Source organism: Geotrypetes seraphini, chromosome 14 (genome assembly GCF_902459505.1).
Source record: "Geotrypetes seraphini chromosome 14, aGeoSer1.1, whole genome shotgun sequence".
Taxonomy (NCBI): Eukaryota; Metazoa; Chordata; class Amphibia; order Gymnophiona; family Dermophiidae; genus Geotrypetes; species Geotrypetes seraphini.
In genome coordinates this window covers 869,626-897,141 of record NC_047097.1, presented here as the reverse complement: position 1 = coordinate 897,141, position 27,516 = coordinate 869,626, and the positions used below count along the sequence as shown (strand labels likewise).

At 40.6% G+C, this 27,516-nt stretch overlaps 1 protein-coding gene across 1 annotated transcript in view; it reads left to right on the top strand.

Moving 5' to 3' along the window:
* The window catches only part of OSBP (oxysterol binding protein), an 85,788-nt gene that overhangs the window by 41,280 nt on the left and 16,992 nt on the right, over positions 1–27,516 (top strand). Inside the window, exons 7-10 of the mRNA XM_033920969.1 lie at positions 6,242–6,373; positions 15,577–15,822; positions 21,093–21,213; positions 27,141–27,244. Coding sequence (XP_033776860.1) covers positions 6,242–6,373; positions 15,577–15,822; positions 21,093–21,213; positions 27,141–27,244 — 603 coding nt within the window. The remainder of the gene's footprint in view (positions 1–6,241; positions 6,374–15,576; positions 15,823–21,092; positions 21,214–27,140; positions 27,245–27,516) is intronic.

Sequence of the window (27,516 nt, the reverse complement as noted above, 5' to 3'; positions counted from 1 at the left end):
TTCTTCATTTTAATGATCAGGAATTTTCTTTTTGTTCTCAGGTCCACAAATCCTTTTCACGAATTGATTATATATTTGTTTCTAATAACCTAGCGCAGCGTGTGTTAAAAGCAGTTATAGATCCTATTATAATTTCGGATCATGCTGGTGTGTGGATTAATCTTCAAAATTATGATATTGAACATTTCAATTCAATTTGGAGATTTAATAATACTTTTCTAGCGGATTCAAATTTTCTTGAAGAATTTAAATTAAAAATACAAGAATTTTTTCAAATTAATGATTCGGATAATATTAATGCTGAGATTTTATGGGACGCTTTTAAAGCAACAATGAGAGGGAATATTATTTCATATTCAGCATATATTAATAAACAACATAAAAAACAGTTTCTTGAATTAGGAAAACAAATTAAATTATTAGAAAATAAATTAATTGAAAAGTGGGAAAATAAAACATTACAAGATTTATTAAAATTAAAAGTTAAATATAATGAGATTTCTTCGCAATTTGTGAGAAAAGATTTATTTAATAGACAAGTTCAATTTTAAGGAAATTCAAATAAAGCTGGAAAATTATTGGCAAATTTCCTTAAAGCAAAAAAAAGAAAATCCAAGATTATTGCAATTAAAGATATACAAGGTAATACACACACTAACAATAAAGACATTTTAAGACAGTTTCTTGATTTTTATAAAGATTTATATTCTTCTGAATCTTATGAAAATAAAGAACAAGATGGACAAAAATTTTTAAATTCATTTATTGGACCAAATGTTCCAGATCATATAAAAAGAAGTTTAGAAGAACCTATATCTTTAAAAGAAATAGAATCAGCATTGAAGTCTCTTAGAGTTGGATACGCTCCGGGTGGTGATGGTTATACGGTTGAATTTTATAAATCATTTCAAAACATTATTTTACCATATCTATTAAAATTGTATCAATATCAAATGAATAATGGAAATATATCAGGTACTATGGCTGATTCATTAATTATTGTCTTACCAAAACCAAACAAAGATCCTACCTTGGTTTCAAATTACAGGCCTATTTCCTTATTAAATGTAGATGGTAAATTAATTTCTAAAGTACTAGCAATAAGATTGGCAAAAGCTCTTCCTTTCATTATTGATGTACATCAAACAGGATTTATTGCTAAAAGACACTCATCACATAACACCAGATTAGCATTTCACTCTTTAAATTTAGCAAAAAATATGAATGAGCCAACTTTTATGCTATCTCTGGATGCAGAAAAAGCATTTGATAGAGTAGAATGGAAATTTATGTATCAATCTCTAGAATGGTTTGGAATAGGACCCGGTTTTATTAAAATGATTCAGACATTGTATAGCTCTCCTGGTGCAAGATTATATATAAATAACAATTTATCAGATAAATTTAATTTGCAAAGGGGAGTTAGACAAGGATGTCCTTTGTCTCCCTTACTTTTTGATATTGTTCTAGAACCCTTGTTAATTGCAATTAATCAAACTAAGGAGATGAGAGGAATCCCATTTTCTTACTGGGAATATAAACTTTCTGCATATGCAGATGATATCTTATTATATTTGAGAGAACCGGGGATTACTATTCCAAATTTACTTAATCTTCTAGAGGAATTTGGAAAATTCTCTGGATATAAAATTAATTGGAGTAAATCAGAAATTCTTCCAATTAATGTTCACTGCACCAAAGGATTATTTGATTCATATTCATTTATTTGGAAAGAGGAAGGATTAAAATATTTAGGAATTATGATCAAAAATACAATTGATGATACAGTCAAAGAAAATGAAAAACTTTTATTGAAAAAAATTACAGAAATGTGTGAACAATGGAATCCTTTACATCTTTCATGGTGGGGAAGAGTTCAAACAATTAAAATGATGATATTGCCTGTGGTTTGTTATCAAATGAGTATGATACCAATATTCTTTCAGGGGTCCTTTTATAAAAAATTAAATAATATTATTACAAAATTTGTTTGGTTTGGGAAAAGACCCAGAATTGCTTTAGTATCCTTACAAAGACCAATTATGGAGGGAGGGGTAAATTTTCCAAATTTTTATAGGTACCATCAAGCCTATATTCTAAGACAGGGTATGTATTGGATCCTCCCAGATCTCATGGAGAATGTACCAGATTGGCTATATTTAGAATGGCGGCTCCTGTTCCCATTACATTTAGATCATTTAATTAGTATAACAATGCCTAGAAGATACAAAGATAATAGAATATTATTAGACACTTGGAAAACATTAAGATATATAAATAACCTATCAACAGATCCAATTTGTAAATCACTAAATCAATCTATTTGGTTAAACTCCAGGATCAAAATTGGCGGATTTAAAATCGTCTGGAAACAATGGATAAGTGCAGGTATACGAACATTAAATGATGTCATTTCAGAAGGATCACTGCTTAGTTTTTCACAATTGCAAAATAAATTTGGATTAAATAAATCACAATATTTTAAATGGATGCAATTGAAGCAGGCCATTCAGGTAGGGTTCCCTGAATGGAAAAATCTTAATACTCAATATAGTCTGCAGATTTTATGTTTCCAGGCGGATTTCTTGGGTCACCAAGCCGCAAAATGGTACAAATTAATATATGGATTTTTAAATTAAAAAAAAAAAACTGGTCTTAGGGATATTTGGAGTATTGAGATTGGACAGACAATTTCTGCGTCTCAATGGCCACGATTTTGGTCCTGGAGATTAAGATCTACAAAGTCAGCATCTATGAGTCAAACATGGATGTTTTTATTACATAGAGTGTTATGGACCCCTACGCGCTTGCAAAAGATAGATAATACTAGATCCAATAGATGCTGGCATTGTAAAATAGAAATAGGGACGTTAGATCACCTAATTTTTTTTTGTCCCTGTGTAAATGCCTTTTAGAATATGATTTGGCCCCAAATTAACAAATTACTAGAAAATCATGTAGGACTCTCATATGACACTGTATTATTTGGAACTGCAATGAGAACTCAGAGTCCGATCTCAGTAAACAATAATAAACTACTATTAATATTGACAGGAGTCGCCATGCAACAAATCACTCAAAATTGGAAAGACTATACCAAATTAAATTATACGTTCTGGTGGAACTCTGTCTGTCATATATACAAAATGGAAAAAGTAATAGCATTACAACATGGGAACTTTCATAATTTCAATAAAATTTGGCAACCATTGACTAATTATTCTAATGATTAGATTTCTTAGCACAATTATAATACTTATATAGAAAAGGGGTGGGATATGTATAATTTTTAGAATCATTAATTGAAAAAAGGGGAGGGATATATAACTTTTGATTATATATAATATATACTGTTTATAAATTAAGTTGTATTAATGATAGATACAATGATATATAGTAAATAATTATATCACTTGAATTTCAACTATTGTAAAAATTGAAAAATTTAATAAATAAAATTAAAAAAAAAAAAAAAGAAATAAAATTATACTATTTTTGTGGTTAAAATTAAAATGGTTTAATAAGCAATTGGCTTCATTATTGTAAGTAAATGTTTGAAGCATGGTATGGCGTTACTTGAGAGGGTTCAGAGGAGAGCGACACGTCTAAAAAAAGGGATGGAAAACCTTTCATATGCTGAGAGATTGGAGAAACTGGATCTCTTTTCCCTGGAGAAGAGGAGACTTAGAGGGGATATGATAGAGACTTACAAGACCATGAAGGGCATAGAGAGAGTAGAGAGGGACAGATTCTTCAAACTTTCGAAAAATAAAAGAACAAGAGGGCATTCGGAAAAGCTGAAAGGGGACAGATTCAAAACAAATGCTAGGAAGTTCTTCTTTACCCAACGTGTGGTGGACACCTGGAATGCGCTTCCAGAGAGCGTAATAGGGCAGAGTACGGTACTGGGGTTCAAGAAAGGATTGGACAATTTCCTGCTGGAAAAGGGGATAGAGGGGTATAGATAGAGGATTACTGCACAGGTCCTGGACCTGTTGGGCTGCCGTGTGAATGGACTGCTGGGCACGATGGACCTCGGGTCTGACCCAGCAGAGGCATTGCTTATGTTCTTATGTTGGTTTATATTTTTAAACAACATCCATGCCTGGTTTACATTGGTGACCTTTGCCACACCCTTTTAGTTTCTTATTAATCATTTTCCTGATTTTATTGTAGTCATCCTTGCGAAAATGAAATGCCACTACAGTAGATTTCTTTAGCGATGTCACTCCAGTTATCAGCGGACCCAACACAGTTATTTCCCATGCTATGTCCTGCATTCCACTAAGGACCAAATCTAAATTAGCTCCCCCTCTTGTCGGTTGCTCCAAGAAGCAGTCATTTATGATGTCTAGGAATTTTACCTCCCTAACACTCTCTGATGTCTTCCTGGGTGTCTCCAGGGTCTTGCTGACTTCCAGGAAACAGTCCACTAAGAGGAATTACTTGTGTAAGTGGAGGAGATTTGCCATCTGGTGTGAGAGAAAGACTCTTGATTCTCTCTTGCCCTACACAAAAATGTAATGATCACTTCTGCACCTCTAAGTCCAGTTTGAAAACAAACTCTAAAGGTTCCCTTCAGTGCGATTAGTACTTTTCATCAACCCGTGGAAAGAAGCCCATCTCTGGACAGCCTCTAGTTGTTTGCTTGATGCGAGGTTTGCTATTGACAAAGCTTCCCATCAAACCTCCTACTGTATCATGGGACCTCAACATCATCTTCACCCAGATGATATGAAAACTCATTTTGAGCCACTGGATTCCTGTCATCTGAAATACCTGACCTGGAAGTCTTTAATTTTGGTAGTGGTCACTTCAGCTAATAGTCAGTGAGGGATCCACGTTACATAAAGTGTCATCATAACAGAGTAGTTCTCCAAACTGGAAGTTCCTTCCTAAGGTGATGTTAGAGTTCCATCTCAACCAGTCAATTGTTCTCCAAACTGCATGCCCACCCTGGCAAAAGTGTACTTCTCATTTGGCCTGCAATCAATCCTTAGATTGTAAGCTCTGTCAAGCTGAGATTGTCTTGCATTAACATGTACCGCACTTCATATGTTTGGCAGCCCGTGGACAATCCACCCAGCTCTTTCTTTTAATCCAAACAGGATGGGAGTGCTTATTGGCAGCCTGCATCTTTTTCTATTTGTGAGTCGCACAAACCTGTACAAGCTCTAGGTGACTGATAGAGAAAACAGGAAGGACAGGGGGAGGGTTGACTAGAAAGTCATGTTGTGGCTGTGTTGGTAGCCCACCTGAGGTCAGCCTCTATAGTAGAGATCTGCAAGGCTGCAATGTGGTCTTCAGTCCACACATTAACTTCTCACTGCTGCCTCAAGCAAAATACCTGATACAAGAGCCAATTTGCAGAATCTATTTGGTGTCTAGTTTATAGTTTATTGGCTTATATCCCGCTTTATACCAAGCGGGTTCCAGAAAGTACTTACAGAATATTATCATATCACATACAATATAAACAAATCAAACAAAAAATATCTCTGGCCAGCACTTGCATTTATCATAAAACTTCAGTTCCCATATTTCAAATTACAAAACAAATACTTTTTCAGTAATTTCTTAAAATTGTCCAAATTTCCGGCTCATTATTTCAGTTCCAGGCTGCACCTTCACTTTCCTAGTGATGATGTTTTTTGGTAGCCCAGTAGTTCCAATTATGAGATGATCTGTCTTGCTTGTCCTCGGAGAAAGTAAAGTGACCTGTTGCAGGTGTTTTCTGAAGACAGCAGGCCAATCATTCTCACAAGCCCTCCTTCTTCCCCCTCCATTGGAGTTGTTTTTTCCAGCTGTCATTAGATTGCTGGTCTCACACTCGCACATCAGGCATGAAGGCACCCGCATAGGTGAGGTGAGTTGCTGCCAAGGGCCTCAAAGAGACAGAGTGTTGGGCAGCATGTGGACCAGGCTCTGTTGGATGACATCACCCAGTTGTGAGAATGATTGGCCTGCTGTCCTCCGAGATCTGCTACAGGTAAATGAGCAGTTGGTGTTGGGATGATTTCTTTTGATTATATGCAAGGTTTCAATTTTGCACCTGTTGAATCGATAGAAACTGCAAGCCCTGACAGATAGGAATAGTTTCTTCTGATTAGCATTTAATCTATTTTGTTTATAATGGTTGTTTAAGTACTCTTCTAACCTTGTTAATCAAAGTGGTTTACAGTAATCAAGAAGACAGAAACCTGTGATACAGTTCCCTTTTTTATGATTCTGTCTTCCACAGTATCGACTACTTCCAGAAGACACAAAAAAAGAAAAGAGAACACGGATCCCCTACAAACCCAATTATAGTCTGAATCTCTGGAGTATTATGAAAAACTGCATTGGCAAAGAGCTGTCCAAGATCCCCATGCCGGTAAGGTGGGAGAGATACCAGGACTGTGATGGGGTGTAGGGGTAAATAAGAGTGTCATGACCTTCTTGAATTATACTAGTAATCACATTGATCAATAGTAGCGGATAATTTAATCAAATTTGCCTTTTTAGGACTAAGACCAACAACAATTTTTCACGTGCCATGAAATCTATATATCCCCAATAGTCTTAGGCAGAGCTCAGTTTTGTAATGAAGTAAAATGGAAATACAAATAGGAGGAAATGGGGGGGGGGGTTTCACTCAAAAATATTTAATCATTGGAACTCATTGCCAGAGGATGTAGTAACAGCAATTAGCATAGTTGGATTTAAAAAAGGTTTGGCCAAGCTCCTGGAGGAAAAGTCTGCTACAGAGGCAACAAAATAACAAAATTCCAGTGATATGGAATATGCTAACTATGGGGTGTCAGATTGACCACTTGAAGTAAAAACAGAGGGGAGCGTTCTATTTTGAACGCTGGAGAAAGCATATCCAAAACAACATGACCTAAATAACTAATTGAAAGAAGCTAAGTTACCTTTTACTATACAACTTATTTTGAACAGTTATAAAGTGCATTTAAGTATAAAAGTATATAAAAAAACAAAAAAATGAACGCAAAAAAAGTATGAAAAATATTACTATGATAAAGATATAGGGGACGAATGAAGAATTGACAGACCTTTGAGGTGGTTTTCACTTCAAGTGGTCAATCTGACACCCCATAGTTAGCATATTCCATATCATTGGAATTTTGTTGATTTTGTCTTTGTTTACATCTAAGATCTGTGAGAATGCTACAGAGGCAGACATGAGAAGAATCTGTGGCTTGATCTGGGATTGGCAGCATAGAATGTTGCTACTATTTAGGTGTCTTCCAGGTACTTGTGACCTGGATTGGCCACTGTGGAAACAGGATACTGGGCTAGATGGACCAGTAGGGCTCTTATGTGCTATGATCTCCACAGGGTTAGTAAGCATGCTAGCACTCCTAAAGCCCGCTAGGACAGAGAGAGAAAAATGCTTGAGTACCTGAATAAATTCATGTAAACCGTTCTCAGCTCCCCTGAGAAAACGGTATAGAAAATTGAATGAATGAATAAATAAATAAAGGATGAAGTTTAATTTCATTGTTTATTTATTTGACTTTGATACCAAATTAATGAAGTTTCGAGTTGATTAATATTTTGATATACCGACCATCACAAGTATCTGGTCAGTTTACAATAGTAAGAAATACAATTTATATTAAATAAATAAATAAATAAAAATCAGGGAGAAAGATTGATACAAAGACTTAATTACAAAGGGTATGAGACATAAGGGAGACGAGGGTAGGGCAAGTTTTTAAATGACATTGTATAAATAAAAATAAGATGAGGAAAAAATGAAGTATCGCTTCTTGGAAGCGTTTTTGTTGTCCCGTTTTTATTTATGAACTTAATTGGAATGTTGATAAGCATCTTGAATTTGTTTAAGGAATTTACAAGAGTTTACAATAAAATAGGATTACACAACGAGTTTTGACTGTTTATCGAATCTTTATACTTCCTCATTACTGTATTTTCTCCGACCAGTGGATTAGTATCAGTGACAGGAGTTTGCACTAAGGGCAAGATTCCCAAAAATCTGCGTAAAAAACGCAGCTGTTGTGAGAGCGAATTTAAAAAAGCGAGACATTCTCCAAAAATCTCCCATGCAAATGATGTCAGCGGACAGCAGGAGGGATTTGTTCAATTTACATCCGTCAAGTTGCGCTGAGTCACTGAGTGGCACATGCACAGAATATACTAGGAAAGAGGTGTGAATGTGCGCATGTCACTAGAAAGCAATGCAACGTAATCAACACGGGCGTTTGAGCATAGAATATGATTACGTCGCATGCGCGCAACACAAGTGGCTGTAGCGGTCGTGAAAGCTGTGGTGTCACAAAACTAGCTAGTCATCCAGCACTACTCATTACGAGCAGTTGCGATTTGCAAACAAGTGTATAACAAGCGTTAATCCTGTGTGTGTCCTATTTTTATGGTGAGTATAGAAGCTGTTTTTGCATTTTTAGAAGTGATGGGGTGGCAGTATGCATATCCCCCCCCCCCTAGTTCTCTCCTTGCAGATGGTGGGGGGGAGGATGGGTCTCTCATACTTTATTGCTTTCCTTTTAGAAATTATTAAGCAACTGTGCTTCCTTTGAATCCCGGCATGAGTATAAAAGCTGATTTTGCAGAGGATGGGGGGTGGTATATCTTTTGAGTTCTCCCCTTTGCAGAACAATAACGCAGATGGTGGGTGGATGGGTCTCTGGTTTGTTTGTTTTTTTGCTTTTCTTTTAGAAATTATTATTAGGCAACTGTATTTCCTTTGAATTCTGGTGTGAATCCTTAATCAAACGTTCTACGGCGAGTATAAAAGCAGGTTTTTGCAGTTTTTTCCTTGATGATGGGTTAGTATATTTTTTGGCTTGGTCCGTTTATGCAGTACAGTATTTAAGAAAAGACAACATGGGGTGGGGGGTTCTTTTTTGTTGTCCTCTTTTGTGTTCTTACCATTTGCAGAACTGTAAAGCAGATGGTGGGTGCATGGGTTTCTCAGTTTTCCTTTTTGAAATTGTACCTTAAGAAGGATATGGCGATACTCTAGAGGGTTCAGAAAAGAGCGACACGATTGATAAAAGGTATGGAAAACCTTTCATATGCTGAAAGATTAGAGAAACTGGGGCTCTTTTCCCTAGAAAAATGGAGACTTAGAGGGGACATGATAGAGACTTACAAGATCATGAAGGGCATAGAGAAAGTGGAGAGGGACAGATTCTTCAAACTTTCGAAAACTACAAGAACGAGAGGGCATTCGGAAAAATTAAGAGGGGACAGATTCAGAACCAATGCTAGGAAATTCTTCTTTACCCAGAGGGTGGTGGACACCTTGAATGCGCTTCCAGAGGATGTGATAGGACAGAGTATGGTATTGGGGTTTAAGAAGGGATTGGATGATTTCTTGAAGGAAAAGGGGATAGAAGGGTATAGATAGAGGATTACTATACAGTTCCTGGATCTGATGGGCCGCCGCATGAGTGGACTGCTGGGCATGATGGACCTCTGGTTGACCCAGCAGAGGCACTGCTTATGTTCAGTATCAATATTACAACATAGGGAGAGGTATAGCCAGTAGGAAAAATTGATGCCTCTGTGTAAGACTCTGAGGAGACCTCATTTAGAATATTGTTTACAATTATGGAGGCCGCATCTTCAAAAAGATATAAAAAGCATGGAGTCGATCCAGAGGAAGGCTACTAAAATGGTGTGTGTGGTCTTTGTGATAAGGCATATGGGGACAGACTTAAAGATCTCAATCTGTATACTTTGGAGGAAAGACTGGAGAGGGGAGATATAATGGGGGGGGGGGGGGCTAAGGTTCGCAGATCAGCTTGCTTTCAGATTATTCTGAGATCGGGGCAGGCAGAGGAGGAGAGGGCTGAGGAGAGAAGCAGAAGGCAGGACAGAGGAGACATGTGGAGGCAGAAGGGAAGGAGCAGGAGAGAGCTAGAGGGTGAGGGGCTGAGGCGAGAGTTAGCTCCGCCCACCCCTGACATCACCGGCAGCAGACCCGGAGCTCCCCCTTAAAAGGGGAGGAGCCAACGGCACGCAGCAAAGGCGAGCGGCAAAGGCACTCGCCTTAGCGAGAGCACCTTTGCGAAGGAGCCTTGAGAAGGAACCCAGGCAGCCCAGCAGCAAAAATCTAACTATGGTACTTTTCTTCTCTTCTCTCTCTCTACTCTTTCAGCTAGCTGCGCGCCAGGCACCACCCATATGCACCGTGGGACATAGGAACAGGATAGAAGAAATGGAGGCAGTAGGAGCCCAGCAGAGCTACCCAGTATACTGCATCGAATGTCATATGTATGACTACCTCCCCTCCGGGAGGCGGGCGTACATATGCAGTCAATGCCAGGAACTGGATAGCCTGAAGAAGAAGGTCGGGAGACTGCAGGTTCGAGTACAGGAACTGGAGGGACTCTGCACCATAGAGGAGCAGTGCTGGGCAACGGAAGACACCGCCAGAGAGGACCACATCACAGAACAAGTTAGGGAACTTGAGAAGTTCATCGAGGAGGCCTACAGGATGGTGGAAGCACAGGACCACAAGCACATCAGGAGGGAACTAACTGACGGACGACAAAATCCACCAGGCGCCATGGGAGTAGGACCTTGCGGAGAATCTGGACAGGCAGATGAGGAGGAGACCCGACAGAACCCGGAGGAGGGACTAGAGGACTGCACCACCGATACAGACCTGAGACCAGAGAGACAGTTGAAGAAGGGGAGATCTGCTATCGTGGTGGGAGACTCAATCCTGAGAGGAGTGGACAGTCACATAGCTGGAGGGAGAGAGGACCGTCTAGTGACATGTCTCCCGGGGGCAAGAACGAAGGACATCACCAACAGAATCGAGAGGATCCTGGAAGGGGCCGAGACGGAGGAGACAGCTGTAGTAATCCATGTTGGAACCAACGACGTCAGCAGGAGGGACTACAACAGGACTGCACTAACCGATGGTTAAGGAGCTGGAGGAGTTATCGTACAGTGAGAGATCAGAAAAACTGGGCCTCTTCTCCCTTGAAAAGAGGAGATTGAGAGGGGACATGATTGAAACATTCAAGGTACTGAAGGGGATAGACTTAGTAGATAAGGACAGGTTGTTCACCCTCTCCAAGGTAGGGAGAAGAAGAGGGCACTCTCTAAAGTTGAAAGGGGATAGATTACGTTCAAACGTAAGGAAGTTCTTCTTCACCCAGAGAGTGGTGGAAAACTGGAACGCTCTTCCGGAGGCTGTTATAGAGGAAAACACCCTCCAGGGATTCAAGACAAAGTTAGACAAGTTCCTGCTGAACCGAAACATATGCAGGTAGGGCTGGTCTCAGTAGGGCACTGGTCTTTGACCACAGGGCTGCCGTGTGAGCAGATTGCTGGGCACGATGGACCACTGGTCTGACCCAGCAGCGTCAATTCTTAAGTTCTTACCTGGAACAGACTTGAGTCAGAGCACCAAGCTGTCTCTCAAATCCAGGCTAAAAGCTCACCTTTTTCAGAGATTGCTTTTATATCTGAACCACTTCATATTCTATTAGATTGATTAGCTCTAAGTCTAATAAATGTTGGCACTGTCATCTTGAGGCTGGGACATTAGATCATCTTTTATTCTATTGTCCATATATATTATTATTTTGGAAATCAATTTGGCCTCAAATAAATAGGATGATGGACAATCCAGTAGCCTTGACTTATGATACTATTTTATTTGGTACAACAATGAGAGCAAAAAGTCAAATTTCGTCACATAATAATAAACTTTTATTCATATTAACTGGAGTAGCAATTCAACAAATAACATGTAACTGGAAAAATTATGACAGATTAAGTTATAACTTTTGGTGGAATTCGGTTTGCCATATATATAAAATGGAGTGCACAATAGCAACACAGAAAGGTTATTTTGGTAAATTTCTGAAAATTTGGAGACCATTAGCAGATTTTTGTAATGATTAATAACATTTTCCCATAATAAGAGATTTATTAAGGGGGATCTGGGTGGGTATTATTTTATTTACCTTACAATATGTATGAATTAATTAATGTATTTTTAAGAAATCGATGAAGAAATGGAAGCCGAGATGAAGCGAGATTGCAAAAGCGGTAACACAGTTATTATGGGAGACTTCAACTACCCTGGGATAGACTGGAGTTTTGGAAGCTCAAGTTGCGCTAGGGAGGCAGACTTTCTGGAGGCTGTACAAGATTGCTTCATGGAGCAGCTTGTTAGAGAACCGACGAGAGGAAATGCCACTCTGGATCTAATCCTAAATGGGCTAAAAGAACCTGCAAAGGAAGTGGAAGTAGTGGGACCATTGGGAAACAGTGATTATAATATGATCAAGTTCAAGGTAGAAATAGGAATACTGAAAGGAAGGAGAACCATAGCAACAACCTTTAACTTCAGGAAGGGCAACTACGAAGCAATGAGGGGAATGGTAAAGAAGAAACTTAGGAACACTCTAAAAAAATGGCAGACAGTAGAACATGCCTGGTCCTTTTTCAAGGACACGGTGAGCGAGGCGCAAAATCTGTACATCCCCAGATTCAGAAAAGGGTGCAACAAGAGTCGAACAAAAGACCCAGCGTGGATAACTAAAATAGTGAAGGAAGCAATAGGCAATAAGAAAAACTCATTCAGAAAATGGAAAAAGGACAAATCTGAGGGAAACTGGAAAGATCACAGAAAGTATCAAAAAGAATGTCACCGTGTGGTTCGAAAAGCCAAAAAAGAGTATGAAGAGAGGCTAGCCAGGGAAGCACAAAATTTCAAGCCGTTCTTTAGATATGTTAAAGGGAAACAGCCGGCTAGGGAGGAGGTGGGAACACTGGATGACGGAGACCGGAAGGGAGCGGTGAAGGAAGAGAAAGAGGTAGCAGAAAGACTTAACATGTTCTTTTCGTCTGTATTTACAAGCGAAGACACAACCAACATACCGGAACCTGAACAAATCTTCAATGGAAATCAAGCATAAAAGTTAACAACCATGGAAGTGAGCCTTGATGATGTGCGCAGGCAGATAGAAAAACTAAAAACTGACAAATCGTCGGGTCCGGATGGAATCCATCCAAGGGTTCTGAAGGAACTAAAGGAAGAAATAGCGGAACTACTGCAGCAAATTTGCAACCTATCTCTGAAAACAGGTGTGATTCCGGAGGATTGGAAGATAGCCAACGTTACGCCCATCTTTAAAAAGGGATCAAGGGGTAACCCGGGAAACTACAGACCGGTGAGTCTGACCTCGGTTCCGGGGAAAATGGCGGAAGCACTGATAAAAGAAAACATCGATAAACATTTTGAAAGAAACGAACTTCTGAAAACCAGCCAACATGGTTTCTGCAGGGGAAGATCGTGCCTGACTAACTTACTGCACTTCTTCGAAGGAATTAACAAACAAATGGACAGAGGAGACCCCATAGACATCATATACCTAGATTTCCAGAAAGCCTTTGACAAGGTGCCTCATGAACGTCTACTCCGGAAACTGAGGAACCATGGGGTGGACGGAGACGTGCATAGATGGATCAGAAACTGGTTAGAAGGTAGGAAACAGAGGGTAGGGGTGAAGGGCCACTACTCAGACTGGAGAAAGGTCACGAGTGGTGTTCCGCAGGGCTCGGTGCTCGGGCCGCTGCTTTTTAACATATTCATAAATGATCTAGAAACAGGGACGAAGTGTGAGTTAATAAAATTTGCAGACGACACCAAACTATTTAGTGGAGCTCGGACAAAGGAGGACTGCGAAGAATTGCAAAGAGACTTGGACATACTAGGGGAATGGGCAGAGAGATGGCAGATGAAATTCAATGTTGAGAAGTGTAAAGTATTGCATGTGGGAAGCAAAAACCCGAGGTATAATTATACGATGGGAGGGATGTTATTGACTGAGAGTACCCAAGAAAGGGACTTGGGGGTGATGGTGGACATGACAATGAAGCCGACGGCACAGTGCGCAGCTGCCGCTAAGAGAGCGAATAGAATGCTAGGTATAATCAAGAAGGGTATTACAACCAGAACGAAGGAAGTTATCCTGCCGCTGTATCGGGCAATGGTGTGTCCACATCTTGAGTACTGCGTCCAGTATTGGTCACCGTACCTTAAGAAGGATATGGCGTTGCTCGAGAGAGTTCAGAGGAGAGCGACACGACTGATTAAGGGGATGGAAAGCCTTTCATATGCTGAGAGATTGGAAAAACTAGGACTCTTCTCCCCGGAAAAGAGGAGATTAAGAGGGGATATGATAGAGACTTACAAGATCATGAGGGGCATAGAGAGAGTAGAGAGGGACAGATTCTTCAAACTTTCAGAAAATAAAAAAACAAGAGGGCATTCGGAAAAGCTGAAAGGGGACAGATTCAAAACAAATGCTAGGAAGTTCTTCTTTACACAACGTGTGGTGGATACCTGGAATGCAATTCCAGAGGACGTTATAGGGCAGAGTACGGTACTGGGATTTAAGAAAGGATTGGACAGATTTCTGCTGGAAAAGGGAATAGAGAGGTATAGATAGAAATTTACTGCACAGGTCCTGGACCTGTTGGGCCACCGCGTGAGCGGACTGCTGGGCGCGATGGACCTCAGGTCTGACCCAGTAGAGGCATTTCTTATGTTCTTATGTTAGAGTTTCTGAAATACGAAGGGAGGGCTTGGGGGGGGGTTATTTTATTTATATTTGTCATACATATTAAATGATTTATATATTATCTAAAACATTATAAAAATATGAATATAAATATGATATATTGTACTTAAAGTATTCATGAAGGAAAATCAAGTGTGTGTTTATAAGATTATATGTATTTTTCTGATACACTTGTTGTAATATGAAAAAATGAATAAAGAAATTTAAACTATTAGATTGATTAGATCGTAAGCTTTAGAAATAGAAACTGTCTTTTTGTGTGTACAGTGGTTTCTAGTAAATAGCAGCACTGTTCATAATATTTTAAGTCATAGTATATTTCTTATTAGGAAGGCAAAACAAGCCAAAATGTTGCAAATCTCTGAACATACTACATATTAACAAAATACTTCACAGGACTATTAATTATTTTTTATAAAGCGCTATCAGATGCACGCAGTGCAGTATAACATTTAAGAGATGGTCCTTGCTCAAAGAGCTTACAATCTAATTAAGACAGACGTAGGAAAATGGTGACTTATATATGTTAGGTGGGAGAAATATATGGGACTAGAGGTGAGAAGTAAAGAGGAAATGGCAAGTTGAACATAACCTGTTAATTAAATCCTCAGAAACTTCCGCAGACTAGTTGCAGCCCAAGTTGCCATCCTGGTTATAGGAAATTAAGCAGAGAAGGAGAGTCTTGCTCTGCCATACATTCAGCCTTAGTACCTCTTTCCCTCCCGTTCCCTGCATACAGGTGGGGTGAGGCTGGTTTAAAGAGCATTTCTGCATCTTCACTATCTGCAAGAGAAGGCCTGCGATAATAACCAAACTGCTTCTTTTCCTTGTGTTCAGTAACCCTATTTGCTTCTGCACAATGAAACACCTGGTGCAGTCTTGAGGCAAAGACTTGGTTCTCTCAGTGGAAGAATTCTATTGCACATTGGCTGCTGATTTCATGTTTCTTACCCTGTTGATCTCTTCCTCCTCCTAGGTGAACTTTAATGAACCCTTATCTATGCTTCAGCGGCTGACAGAGGATCTGGAGTACCATGAATTGCTAGACCGTGCAGCAGCGTGTGAGAGTTCATTGGAGCAACTGTGCTATGTAGCAGCCTTTACAGTCTCATCCTACTCTACTACCATCTTCCGCACCAGCAAGCCTTTCAACCCCCTCCTTGGGGAGACCTTTGAACTTGACCGACTGGAAGAAAGTGGGTTTCGTTCCTTGTGTGAACAGGTGAGGCTGCAGGGAAGAAGAAGGAAAAGCAGGAGCCCATGATGCAATAAGGGCCTTGGGGATGAGATTTATATGGAAAGGGCATGTGTAGGGATATTTAAAGTAATCCATAAAAAGGACCTAGAGATAAATAACAGAATTAATGAAGGCATTTGATGTATCGAATAGTGGTCTATAAACAAAGCTAAGTGAGATATTAATTATGATAAGCTGAAAGTATTTAGGTGGCTAGTTAATAGGACACAGTGCTATAAAGAAGGCACCGGCAGATTGAAACAGGGATAGGTCATTCCATACCAAGTGATTGAAAATAAAAAAAAGCTCCATCATTGTCACTAATCTTGGCTAAAAAATGATGATTTTCTCTTGTTCCTGCCATCTGCCGTGTGGCCATGCTGGAATCTTTCCTCTTTCAATGCTCTTTCTTATTCAATTTGCTCTTTGCTGATGAAAGCAAATTTAACTCCTGAACGCTTTCATTGCAAAAGTCAAAAAGATCTTTAGGTGTGAGAATCTGGCATTCAAGTGGACGCTGCAAGCTTGCTCTAACCACTAAGCACTTTGTTGTACCTCCAATGCCGTCGCATGGTGACTTACCATGATTTGTAGCAAAAAAATTCCATTTGGCAGATTCCAAAATCTCTTTTATGATAGCACAAATTAAGAAAGTTTTGTATTTAGCACTAGTGGATGTGGCTGGCATTTCTTTTTTTTTTTTTTTCCAATTCTTTATTCATTTTTAAAAACTTACAATAAGTGTAACAACATATATAACAATTTAAACTTAGATACAACACTTAATATTTTGTTAAAATCCATATCAGAATATATCCCCCCTAATCAATAACATCTGCATATTTATTAAACACTTTCGATAAGTGACAATGGAGTAAATTAAACATTTTACACCTTAGACATCACTTAAAAATTTTACAAGATTCATACAAATCAATTCCTTCCCCCCACTCAACCTAATCCTTATCATTAAAGTAACTATAAATTTAATCATAGTTTCAGATACACACTATACATATATGTTAAACATAAATTACACATATATAACCATTCAGACTTATTTATCAATCCTCAAAAATACCATCCTTAAAATAAATGTGGTACATTGTTTGTTACACTTACTGTAAGTTTTGAAAATGGGGGGGGGGGGGGGAGAAATAAACAGTTAAAAACCTTCTATTCCTCCCGCCCTCCCTGGATGTGTATTTTATCTAAAAACAAAAATGTTAACTATAATAATTCTACAAAAGAAGTCAATGGGCCCCAAATTAATTTAAAGTTTTTAATATTCCTTAACAAATCAGCGCTCATATTTATAGATTAGACATAAACTTGCCCACCAGAATATAAAGTGGCTGGCATTTCTAACTATGAGGTGAATTTTTACACTTACGACAGTGGCACTACAAGTTTCCAAGTTAATTAAAATTTTGTTATCCCGCCTTTTCAAATTTCAAAGCAGCTTTACATAAATAAAAAACATAAACCAAAAGGCATGTTTCTTTAGCACCTTTCCAGTCTGGTATAGCCTTCACTGATAGTAATAGCTCACTTTTTTAATAAAATCTGGGGACCATTGGCTAATTTCTCTAATGATCAGATATCATAGCACATGGATAGAACATATAGGGGGGTTAGGGAGGGTAAACCATTGTAAGGGTATTTTGATATAAAATTCTGTTAAAGGGGGTTTCTTTACTTTACAATATAAGAGTAATTGTTTGAATTTTCAAGTGTTCTTGTATTATATATATTTCACTTGATGTAAGATATAAAAAAGAATAAAGAATTAAAAAAAAAAAAAAAAAGCTCACTTTAACCAGCAGATGGAGTCTGAGACTAAACTTTGGTTGTAGTATTAATAGCTGTAGCTCCCTCTTTCAAACCAGTCTTTGCTCAGTCTCAGCAGATGAAGGTGAGCTGTGTCAGTCTCCCCTTAGTTAGGCCTGTTGGAATTTGTTTAATTCTTGTGGTCCCTATTTTGATGCTGGACTGAGCTTGCAGGGGCACTGTTCGACTTTGGAGGTGTCAAATGTGACGAGTCACGAGTTGAGTCCCTCACACACACCCTTTCCTCCACCTCCCAAAATTTTTGTAGAGGTGCCTCGGCTGTCAGCCTTGCCACCAATACCGGTAAGGCTTAAAGAGCCAGTGGAGTCTGTTCTGAAAAAAAAAAAAAAATCCTGAGGCAGTGCTAATCTGAAGGGAGAACATAAACATAAGAACATAAGAGTTGCCTCCGCCTGGTCGGACCAGAGATCCATCATGCCCAGCAGCCCGCACCCGCGGCGGCCCATCAGGTCCATGACCTGCTAAGTGTCCCTGCCTTTCCTGTACCTATCTCTATGTCTGTCTGTACCCCTCAATCCCCTTATCCTGTAGGTATTTATCCAAACCTTCTTTGAACCCCTGTAGCGTGCCCTGCCCTACCACATCCTCCAGGAGCGCGTTCCATGTGCCGGGAGCCTTCAGTGCTTTGTAATTGATTTTTTTCTTTAACTGGTACTTCTGTATTGCCTGGTAGACTGGTATAGTCCATACGAATGGGTTATATGCCTCACTGCTACCAGCAGGTGGAGACTGAGCACAAACTTTGTATATCAGGCTAGCTTCCCCCCTAGCAATCCAGTCTGTCTCAGTCTTCTTAGCAGGTGGTAAGACTAGATTGGCTCCCCTCTTAGTACTATTAGAACTTTGTTTTGAACTCCTGGGTTCCCCTTTTATGCCAGATAGAGTTTGGATGGGTCCTGTTTGGGGATCCGTCCGACCTCGGGGGTGTTAAACCTGGCGGGTCTCGTGCTGGGTCCCTACCCCGACTCCCCATATTTTTGTAGAGGTGTCTCAGCAGGTGGCCTGACTCCCTAGTTGGTCAGCCCTCCAGCTTTGAGAGCAATGGAGTCTGTTCTGTTTAAGTAAAAAAAATTTAAAAATCCTGAGGTGTGCCGGTCTAAAGGGCTAACTTCCCTTTAAAACTACCTTTTTACTGAGTTTTCTCAACTAACTGGCACTTTTTCTTTCAGCTAGGGCGCTTTTCAGCACAATGAGCACTTTTAAAGGGGAAAAAGTACTCCAGATGCGATGTACTCGTGGCCGGCCTGTGCAAGCGTTGTGCAGGCCGGTGTGGTGGTAGTGGGCAAAACTGAACATAATACTCCCAAGTGGGGCCTCACCAACGACCTGAATTCCCACGACAGGGGCATCAACACCTTCTTCCTTCTACTGGCTACGCCTCTCTTTATACAGTCCAGCATCCTTCTGGCAGCAGCCACCACCTTGTCACACTGTTTTTTCGCCTTTAGATCTTCGGACACTATCACCCCAAGGTCCATCTCCCCATCTGTGCACATCAGCCTCTCACCTCCCAGCATATACGGTTCCTTCCGATTATTAATCCCCAAATGCATTACTCTGCATTTGCCAGATATTAGACCATTCTTCTAACTTTTGCAGATCCTTTTTCTTGTTTTCCACTCAATCTCGGTGTCTACTCTGTTACAAATCTTGGTATCATCTGCAAAAATGCAAACCTTTCCTTCTAACCCTTCACAGCAATGTCACTCACTAACATATTGAACAGGATTGGCCCCAGCACTGAACCCTGAGGGACTCCACTACTAACCTTTCCTTCCTCTGAGCGACTTCCATTAACCACAACCCTCTGGCATCTATCTGACAACCAGTTTCTAATCCAGTTCACCATTTTGGATACTAACTTCAGCCGTTCAAGTCAAAGGCTTTGCTGAAATCTAAGTAAATGACATCTAGCATATGGCCTCGATCCAGTTCTCTGGTCACCCAATCAAAAAATTCAATCAGGTTCGTTTGGCACGATTTACCTTTAGTAAAGCCATGTTGCCTCGGATCCTGCAACCCATTAGATTCTAGGAAGTTCACTATCCTTTCTTTCAACAGCAGCTCCATTATTTTCCTTTTGTGATCTTGTCAGGTACTTGTGACCTGGGTTGGTCATTGTTGGAAACAGGATGCTGGGCTTGATTAGCCTTTGGTCTGTCCCAGTATGGCAACTCTTATGTTTGAGTTTTTATAACAAGACCCCTTATGAGAAGTCCAAAACATTTCTTTTAGAGAACTAGCAGCCAAAACCAGCCCTGGTAGCTTGCAAATACTTACTCATACTGTACATTACACTGTCAGGTTTGTTAGTGGCCCCCACAATGTATGGTTGGTGGGGTCACTTGAGAGGCGCCCTGACAAACGCCAGGTCCCAGGTTCAGTTCCCTCGCTGAAGATTCACCAGGAAGTAGAATCAAAGAGGCACAGCCAGAGGTGATTGCATAAAGAATATATTATAGAAATAGTCTTACAGAAAAGCAATATTCTGAAGCATTACAATTAAGCAGAGAGCAAAGCAGTTTCCCTGCCTTACATAGTTCAGAGACAAAGAGACAGAGAGTCTGAAGTTCTAGGGAGAGCCAGAGAGAGAGAGAAAGAGAGCCAAGAGCCCAGAGATAGATAGATAGATTGATAGATATTTGTGTTTTGCAGAGAGGAGGCTTTTATAGCTTGGAATCTTATTCTGAATATAGAAACTATTGTATGTCCCAGTATCTTTCTGTTTAGAATTTGTAAACTGTTTGAAACAATGGTTAATTTAATTGATAAAGGAGGATGTGATACTTGCAGGCATGGTAGATGGGATTAGTCTCTGGCTTCTTTGTCCCATTCAAGCAGCCTATCGTGCACCTGGACCCATTGTCCTAAGCACCCTCTTAATCAGACATTAACATCTTTTAGCTAGTCATGATTCAATCAGGGCTACTTAAAACAGTTTCCCTGCCCTCAGGGTCTATCTGCATTCACATGCCAGAGTCAGATTGATATAATTTCCCATAGGCCTTCGCTGACATAAGTAATGCCAACTAAAAATGCTGAAGGGTAGCGATAGCTATGCTGACATACACCTGTTCTGATGTTGATGTAAAATGTGTGTATTTATATTGCAGTTATGCCCCTGCTAAACCCAAGCTATATTACCATGTGTACTTATGTGTATTGCTGCTTAATATTTTTACATGTGTGAAGCAGGTTTGGCGTACAGCTATTTTTAGAATTTAGTTGGCACTTTTCTAGTGGTAGCTCAAGGCAAGTTATATTCAGGTTCTCTAAGTATTTCCCTGTCCCCAATGGGCTTACAGTCTAAGCAATGGAGGCCAGAAGGATTGTCACTGGGATTTGAGTCTCATGTTGGTTTACTATCATGTCTTGTATAGGTTTTTTTTGTTGTTGCTTTCTAGGTGAGCCATCACCCACCTGCTGCTGCTCATCATACAGATTCCAAACATGGTTGGTCCTTGCGTCAGGAAATCAAAATCACCAGCAAATTCCGTGGCAAATACCTTTCCATCATGCCTCTTGGTAAGATTAATGCGCAGCATGGGGGGGGAGCAGTTTAGCATAGGTATTAAGATTAGATTAGATTTATTCATTTATGAACTGCTTATTACAAAGCAGTGTACAAAGTTCACATACATAACAATTAAAAACACAATGTTATACTTATAAAAACGCTTGCGTGTATGTAATTTTATTGTGTATGTTGCTTTGTGCTCCGCCTTGATAAAGGCGGAATGTAAATAAACGGAAATAAAAAAAAACTAGACGACTTCAAATAAACTGTAGCTCAATGCGTCAAAAAAAGAACTTCTCCGGCTACACAAGGATACCTACGCATACCCCACTCATCCCTTTCCTGGGGAAATGACACCCTTACAGCCAAAACAACATCTGCAGCCTAGGAGTGATTCTCGACTCAAACCTGTCGCTCTCAGACCATGTATCAAAATTCGTGTCTTCATCCTTCTATTACCTCTGCCAACTAAAGTGCATCCGTGCTTACTTTTCAAGAAAGCGATTTCGCCCAACTACTATATGCGTTTGTATTATCCCGCATAGATTACTGCAACGCGCTACTAGTAGGCTTACTCGCAAAACACTCTCCCATCTCCAAGGTGTGCAAAAGCTGCAATCTGAATTCTAAGAGCCTGGACTTCTGTGACCATTTAACCCCTGCACTAACATCCATGCACTGGCTGCCTATCCAAAAACGATGTGCCTTTAAAGCCTTGGTGTTAGCCTCAAGACATTCCACAAGATGACACCAAACTATATAGCATCAAAACTACAAATTTATGTCCCCAAGAGATCACTGAGATCACAAACGTCTTAGACAGCCTGAAAACGCTCTTATTTTCATTTCATACCCTGATTATGGCACATCATCCCCCCATCCATTAGATCACTAGACTTAAAAAGCTGTGGAGACACGGGGTGCAAGGGGAGGTCCACCGATGGATCAAAAACTGGCTGGCGGACAGGAAACAGAGGGTTGGAGTGAAGGGCCATTACTCGGACTGGCATGGGGTCACGAGCGGAGTTCCGCAGGGGTCGGTGCTGGGACCGCTCCTGTTCAATATATTTATTAATGACCTGGAGGCAGGAACAAATTGCGAAGTTATTAAATTTGCGGATGACACCAAACTCTACCGCAGGGTTGATACCATGGAAGACTGCGAAGATCTGCAAAGGGACCTAACGACGCTAGAAGAATGGGCCAAAAAATGGCAAATGAACTTTAATGTAGGGAAATGCAAGGTCATGCATGTAGGGAAAAAGAACCCGATGTTCAGCTACAAAATGGGAGGATCACTGCTAGGGGTAAGTAACCTTGAAAGAGACCTGGGAGTGATGGTGGACACGTCTTTGAAGGCGTCGGCACAGTGCGCCACAGCCTCAAGAAAAGCAAACAAAATGTTGGGTATCATTAAGAAGGGTATCACGACCAGGACGAAGGAGGTCATCCTGCCACTGTATCGTGCAATGGTGCGACCGCATCTGGAGTACTGTGTCCAATATTGGTCGCCGTACCTCAAAAAGGACATAGCGGTACTTGAGGGAGTCCAGAGAAGAGCAACTAAACTGATAAGAGGTATGGAAAACCTCTCATATACTGACAGACTGAAAAAGCTGGGGCTGTTCTCCCTGGAAAAGCGGAGACTTAGAGGAGACATGATAGAAACCTTCAAGATCCTGAAGGGTATAGAAAAAGTAGACAGGGACAGATTTTTCAGATTATGGGGAACCACAAGTACAAGGGGGCACTCGGAAAAATTAAAAGGAGACAGGTTTAAAACAAATGCCAGAAAGTTCTTTTTCACCCAGAGAGTGGTGGACACATGGAACGCGCTTCCGGAGGCTGTGATAGGACGGAGCACGTTACAAGGCTTCAAAGAAGGCTTGGATAGGTTCCTAGAGGATAAAGGAATTGAGGGGTACAGATAAGAGTAGCGGTAGGTTATAGGGATAGTCTGGGACTATTGCTCAGGCAATGGGCCTGATGGGCCGCCGCGGGAGCGGACCGCTGGGCGAGATGGACCTCTGGTCTGCCTCAGCGGAGGCAACTTCTTATGTTCTTATGTAGACAGTCTATGGTACTTCAAGAAGGCCATGAAAACCTTCCTCTTTACAAACCCAGCTCCTTAACAACTCGTGTCTACACCCCAGACGGATGGATCTCAAGGCACCACCTAATACACCAAACGGAATCTTACTAAAACTCGCATGCCACTGCAAATATGAATTATTACCACATTCTCCGACAACAATGATGCACCCACATGCAAAGAAAAAGCTATTTTCTGTATCGCTTGATAGACCGGTATAGTTCCCTTACGGATGGGTAATATGCCTCACTGCTACCAGCAGGTGGAGACTGAGATCAAAACTTGTATATCAGTAGAGCATCCCCTCTTGCTACTCCAGTTTTCCTCAGTCTCCGGTAGCAGGTGGTAAGGCTTTTTAGCTCTCCTCTTAGCACTGTTGGAACTTTGAGGACTCCTGGTTCTCCTTTTTGTGCCAGATAGAGCTTGGGCGGGTTCTGTTTGGGGATCTGTCCGACCTCGGGAATGTTAAACCTGGCGGGTCTCATGCAATTACATCAGGCAGCCTCAGTGCCTTTGCTAGGCCGGCTGCCTCCAAGGAAAGAGGAAGTTGCATCATTGGATGTGGGCCCCGAGGCTGCCTGATGGAATCGCTAAAGTAATGCTAGCAGTAGCTGTGTGGGGAGGGGACTTTACTTAGAACTGTTGGCGCTCCCATTGGGGGTGGGTGGGGGGAACCCCCATTATAGAGGAAAGTAATTTTTCACTAAAAAAGAGGGAAAAAGGCTGTTTCCTCTATAATGGAGGGGCCCCCCTCAACAGGAGCGCCAACAGTTCTAAGTAAAGTGGGGTGGATCCCTCCCCCCCGGTACGCTTTAAAATAGTGTTTCAAGCCAGCGCGCTGACGTCCTGCGCGCGATTGCCTGTCTGGCATTGTCCGTATGCAATTGTCTTGCGCAGTTTAGTCTGTGTACCGCTGCTGCTAGTCATGGAGACCTGGGGAGAGAAAACAATGGTGGAGGGTGGAAAACCTACAGTGCCGCACTGCTGGGTTACCACCTGGGGTATGCGTACCACATGTTGAGAACCTCTGATATAAATGATGTGGTATCTGTTTTAACGTTTGTTTGTTCAAATGATTATGAACGTTTTACTGTAAGCTGCCTAGATGTTAGGCAGATGATAAATATCAGAATATGTAAGTAAAACCTGAAGGCACACACAGATAACCTTATGTTCTTTCCTCCCTTTCTTTTCTATTACAAATTGTAGTTCTACCCCCTACCCTCACCTTTCATGTTCATGTCACTAAACCCTTTCCCTAATTTTTAAACTGCAAGCTCCCTAGTAGGCTTTTGCCATTTTGCGGGAGGGCAAGTTACCAATAAACTTGAAACAAAAGCATTCCAAATGACAGCTTTACAGAGAAAGGTAGGGATGGGAGGTGAGAAACAGGGAGAGATGGATGGCAAAGCTGTATTATTCTTCACCAAAAAATTTTGGGAAAATTAAACTGATACACTGAGATATTGTTTAATGTGTCTACTATGATCACAGTGTTAAATTTGTATAACTATAAATTATTAATTTAAATGTGAAATACTCAGACCTGAAACCATGATGGTTAAAAGAAAAACCATACAGGTATTGCCTCTGGGACCATCATAGTATTACATCGTATTATTGTAATGTTTTTAATGTGATAGGAAACCAAATCTTTGCTAAGCCCTGTCTGGTGAGTGTCAAAATATTTCATCATTTTAACTTAAAGGACTTACATTTCTGGATTGTGTTAAAATTTACTGTTCGTATTCTGACCATAAAGTCACTGATGCTTTGCTTTGGTCTTGCAAAATGTTCTCCCACAGAGGTGTCACAATCAGCATTATCCCCAGATATTAAGTTCTGGGCCATGACAAGGTTTTGGCATTGAATATCCAGTTTATACAGAGCTGGCTGGTTAAGTCAATATTCAGAACTTAATAGCTATGGATTACCACATAAAGATAGGATTGTCTTTTATGCAGTCCCATTTACGAGATTACCGTGGTTGATTAAAGGACTCTACCCTGGAACGCCCAAAATAGCCAGTGCTGACTGCTAATTTTCAGCAACAATAACTTATAAGAAAGCCTTTTTCTATTTAGCACCTAACTTTGCAATGGTCTTCCAAGACATATTAGGTCCAAGATAAATATTAAGGCCTAAGACGCTATGGAAAACCCTTTTTTTCCAGCTTGCATTTGAGGTAGATCATATTAATTGAGGATTCAGCAGGCATTGCTTAAAAACTGACTCGATCATAGGAAACAGAGAGTGAGGGTAAATGGACAATACTCGGACTGGAAGAGCGTCACCAGTGGGGTGCCGCAGGGCTCGGTGCTTGGACCCGTGCTCTTTAACATCTTTATAAACAATCTGGACATAAGTATGACGAGCGAGGTGATTAAATTTGCGGACGATACAAAGTTATTCAGAGTAGTAAAGATGCAGGGGGATTGTGAAGATCTGCAACATGACATAATCAGGCTCGCGGAATAGGCATCGATATGGCAGATGAGGTTCAACATGGATAAGTGTAAAGTGATGCATGTCGGTAACAAAAATCTCATGCACGAATACAGGGTGTCTGGGGCGGTACTTGGAGAGATCTCCCAGGAAAGGGACTTGGGAGTTCTGATCGACAAGTCGATGAAGCCATCCACGCAATGTGCGGCGACGGCAGCAAAATGGGCAAACAGAATGCTAGGAATGATAAAGAAGGGAATCACGAATAGATCAGAGAAGGTGTTATCATGCCACTGGACCGGGCCATGGTGCGCCCTCACTTGGAGTACTGCGTCCAGCACTGGTCACCGTACATGAAGAAGGACACGGTACTACTCAAAAGGGTCCAGAGAAGAGCAACTAAGATGGTTAAGGGGCTGGAGGAGCTGCCGTACAATGAAAGATTAGAGAAACTGGGCCTCTTCTCCCTCGAACAGAGGAGATCGAGAGGGGACATGATCGAAACATTCAAGGTACTGAAGGGAATAGACTTAGTAGATAAGGACAGGTTGTTCACCCTCTCCAAGGTAGGGAGAATGAGAGGGTATTCTCTAAAATTGAAAGGGGATAGATTCTGTACAAACGTAAGGAAGTTCTTCTTCACCCAGAGAGTGGTAGAAATCTGGAACGCTCTTCCAGAGGCTGTTATAGGGGAAAACACCCTCCAAGGATTCAAGACAAAGTTGGACAAGTTTCTGCTGTACAAGAACATACGCTGGTAGGGCTAGTCTCAGTTAGGGTGCTGGTCTTTGACCAGAGGGCTGCTGGGCACGATGGACCACTGGTCTGACCCAGCAGCGGCAATTCTTATGTTCTTATGCACAGTGTAATTTAATTTTGAGATGTAATGTTGTTTGTTCTTTGAGTGCTTTCCTATTTTTAAATAGCTCTTTTTTTTATTTTTCCTTACATAATTTGTGTTGATATAAACCGCTGAGAACTATGTTAAAGATTTAGTGGTATATCAAATTTTAATAAACATAAATAATTGTGTGCCACTGGAAATTAGTGGGTAATCCCAAACAAATGATTCAATCAGTCGGATGTATGTTGCATGTGAAGAAGAGCATGAGTAGGATATTGATATGGGAAAAATGCTTGGTATATTGCAGGCATGTGTCTTTTTCAGCTTCTTTGGGGAATTTGTTTAGGTGGAGTTGGGACTCTTTTTCATGTTGTGTTATGGTTTTTCTTCATTTTTCCAACTCCACTAGAAGAGGGATTCTCTTTGTGATGCAATAGGTTTTCCCATCACTGTCTTATTCTTCTTTGTTACCACTCTTTCGACCCTCTCTCCTTTTGTCCATCCCTCCTCTCTGTCCTTGTTGCTTTGCTCATTCTCATACTCTTCTTCCATAGGTACCATTCACTGCATCTTTCATGCATCTGGCAATCACTATACCTGGAAAAAAGTCACCACCACAGTGCATAACATCATTGTGGGAAAGCTGTGGATAGACCAGGTAAGTGATGGAAAACAAGGGCAAAAATATGTCTATATTTAATGGAGAAATGAGACAATTGCACTAATTCTTCTAACAGTGGTAAAAAGACCAAATGTATACAGAGATACAATGAATGAGGTAAAGTTAAAATCAGTAAATTGAAACTTAATAATGGGACTCTCATGAAACTCAAATGAGAGAAATATAATACATACTAAAAGGGAGATTAAGCACAAATCCGAACAGTCAAATAACGTAGCTATGATGCTAATGCTTTTCTATAGTACAGG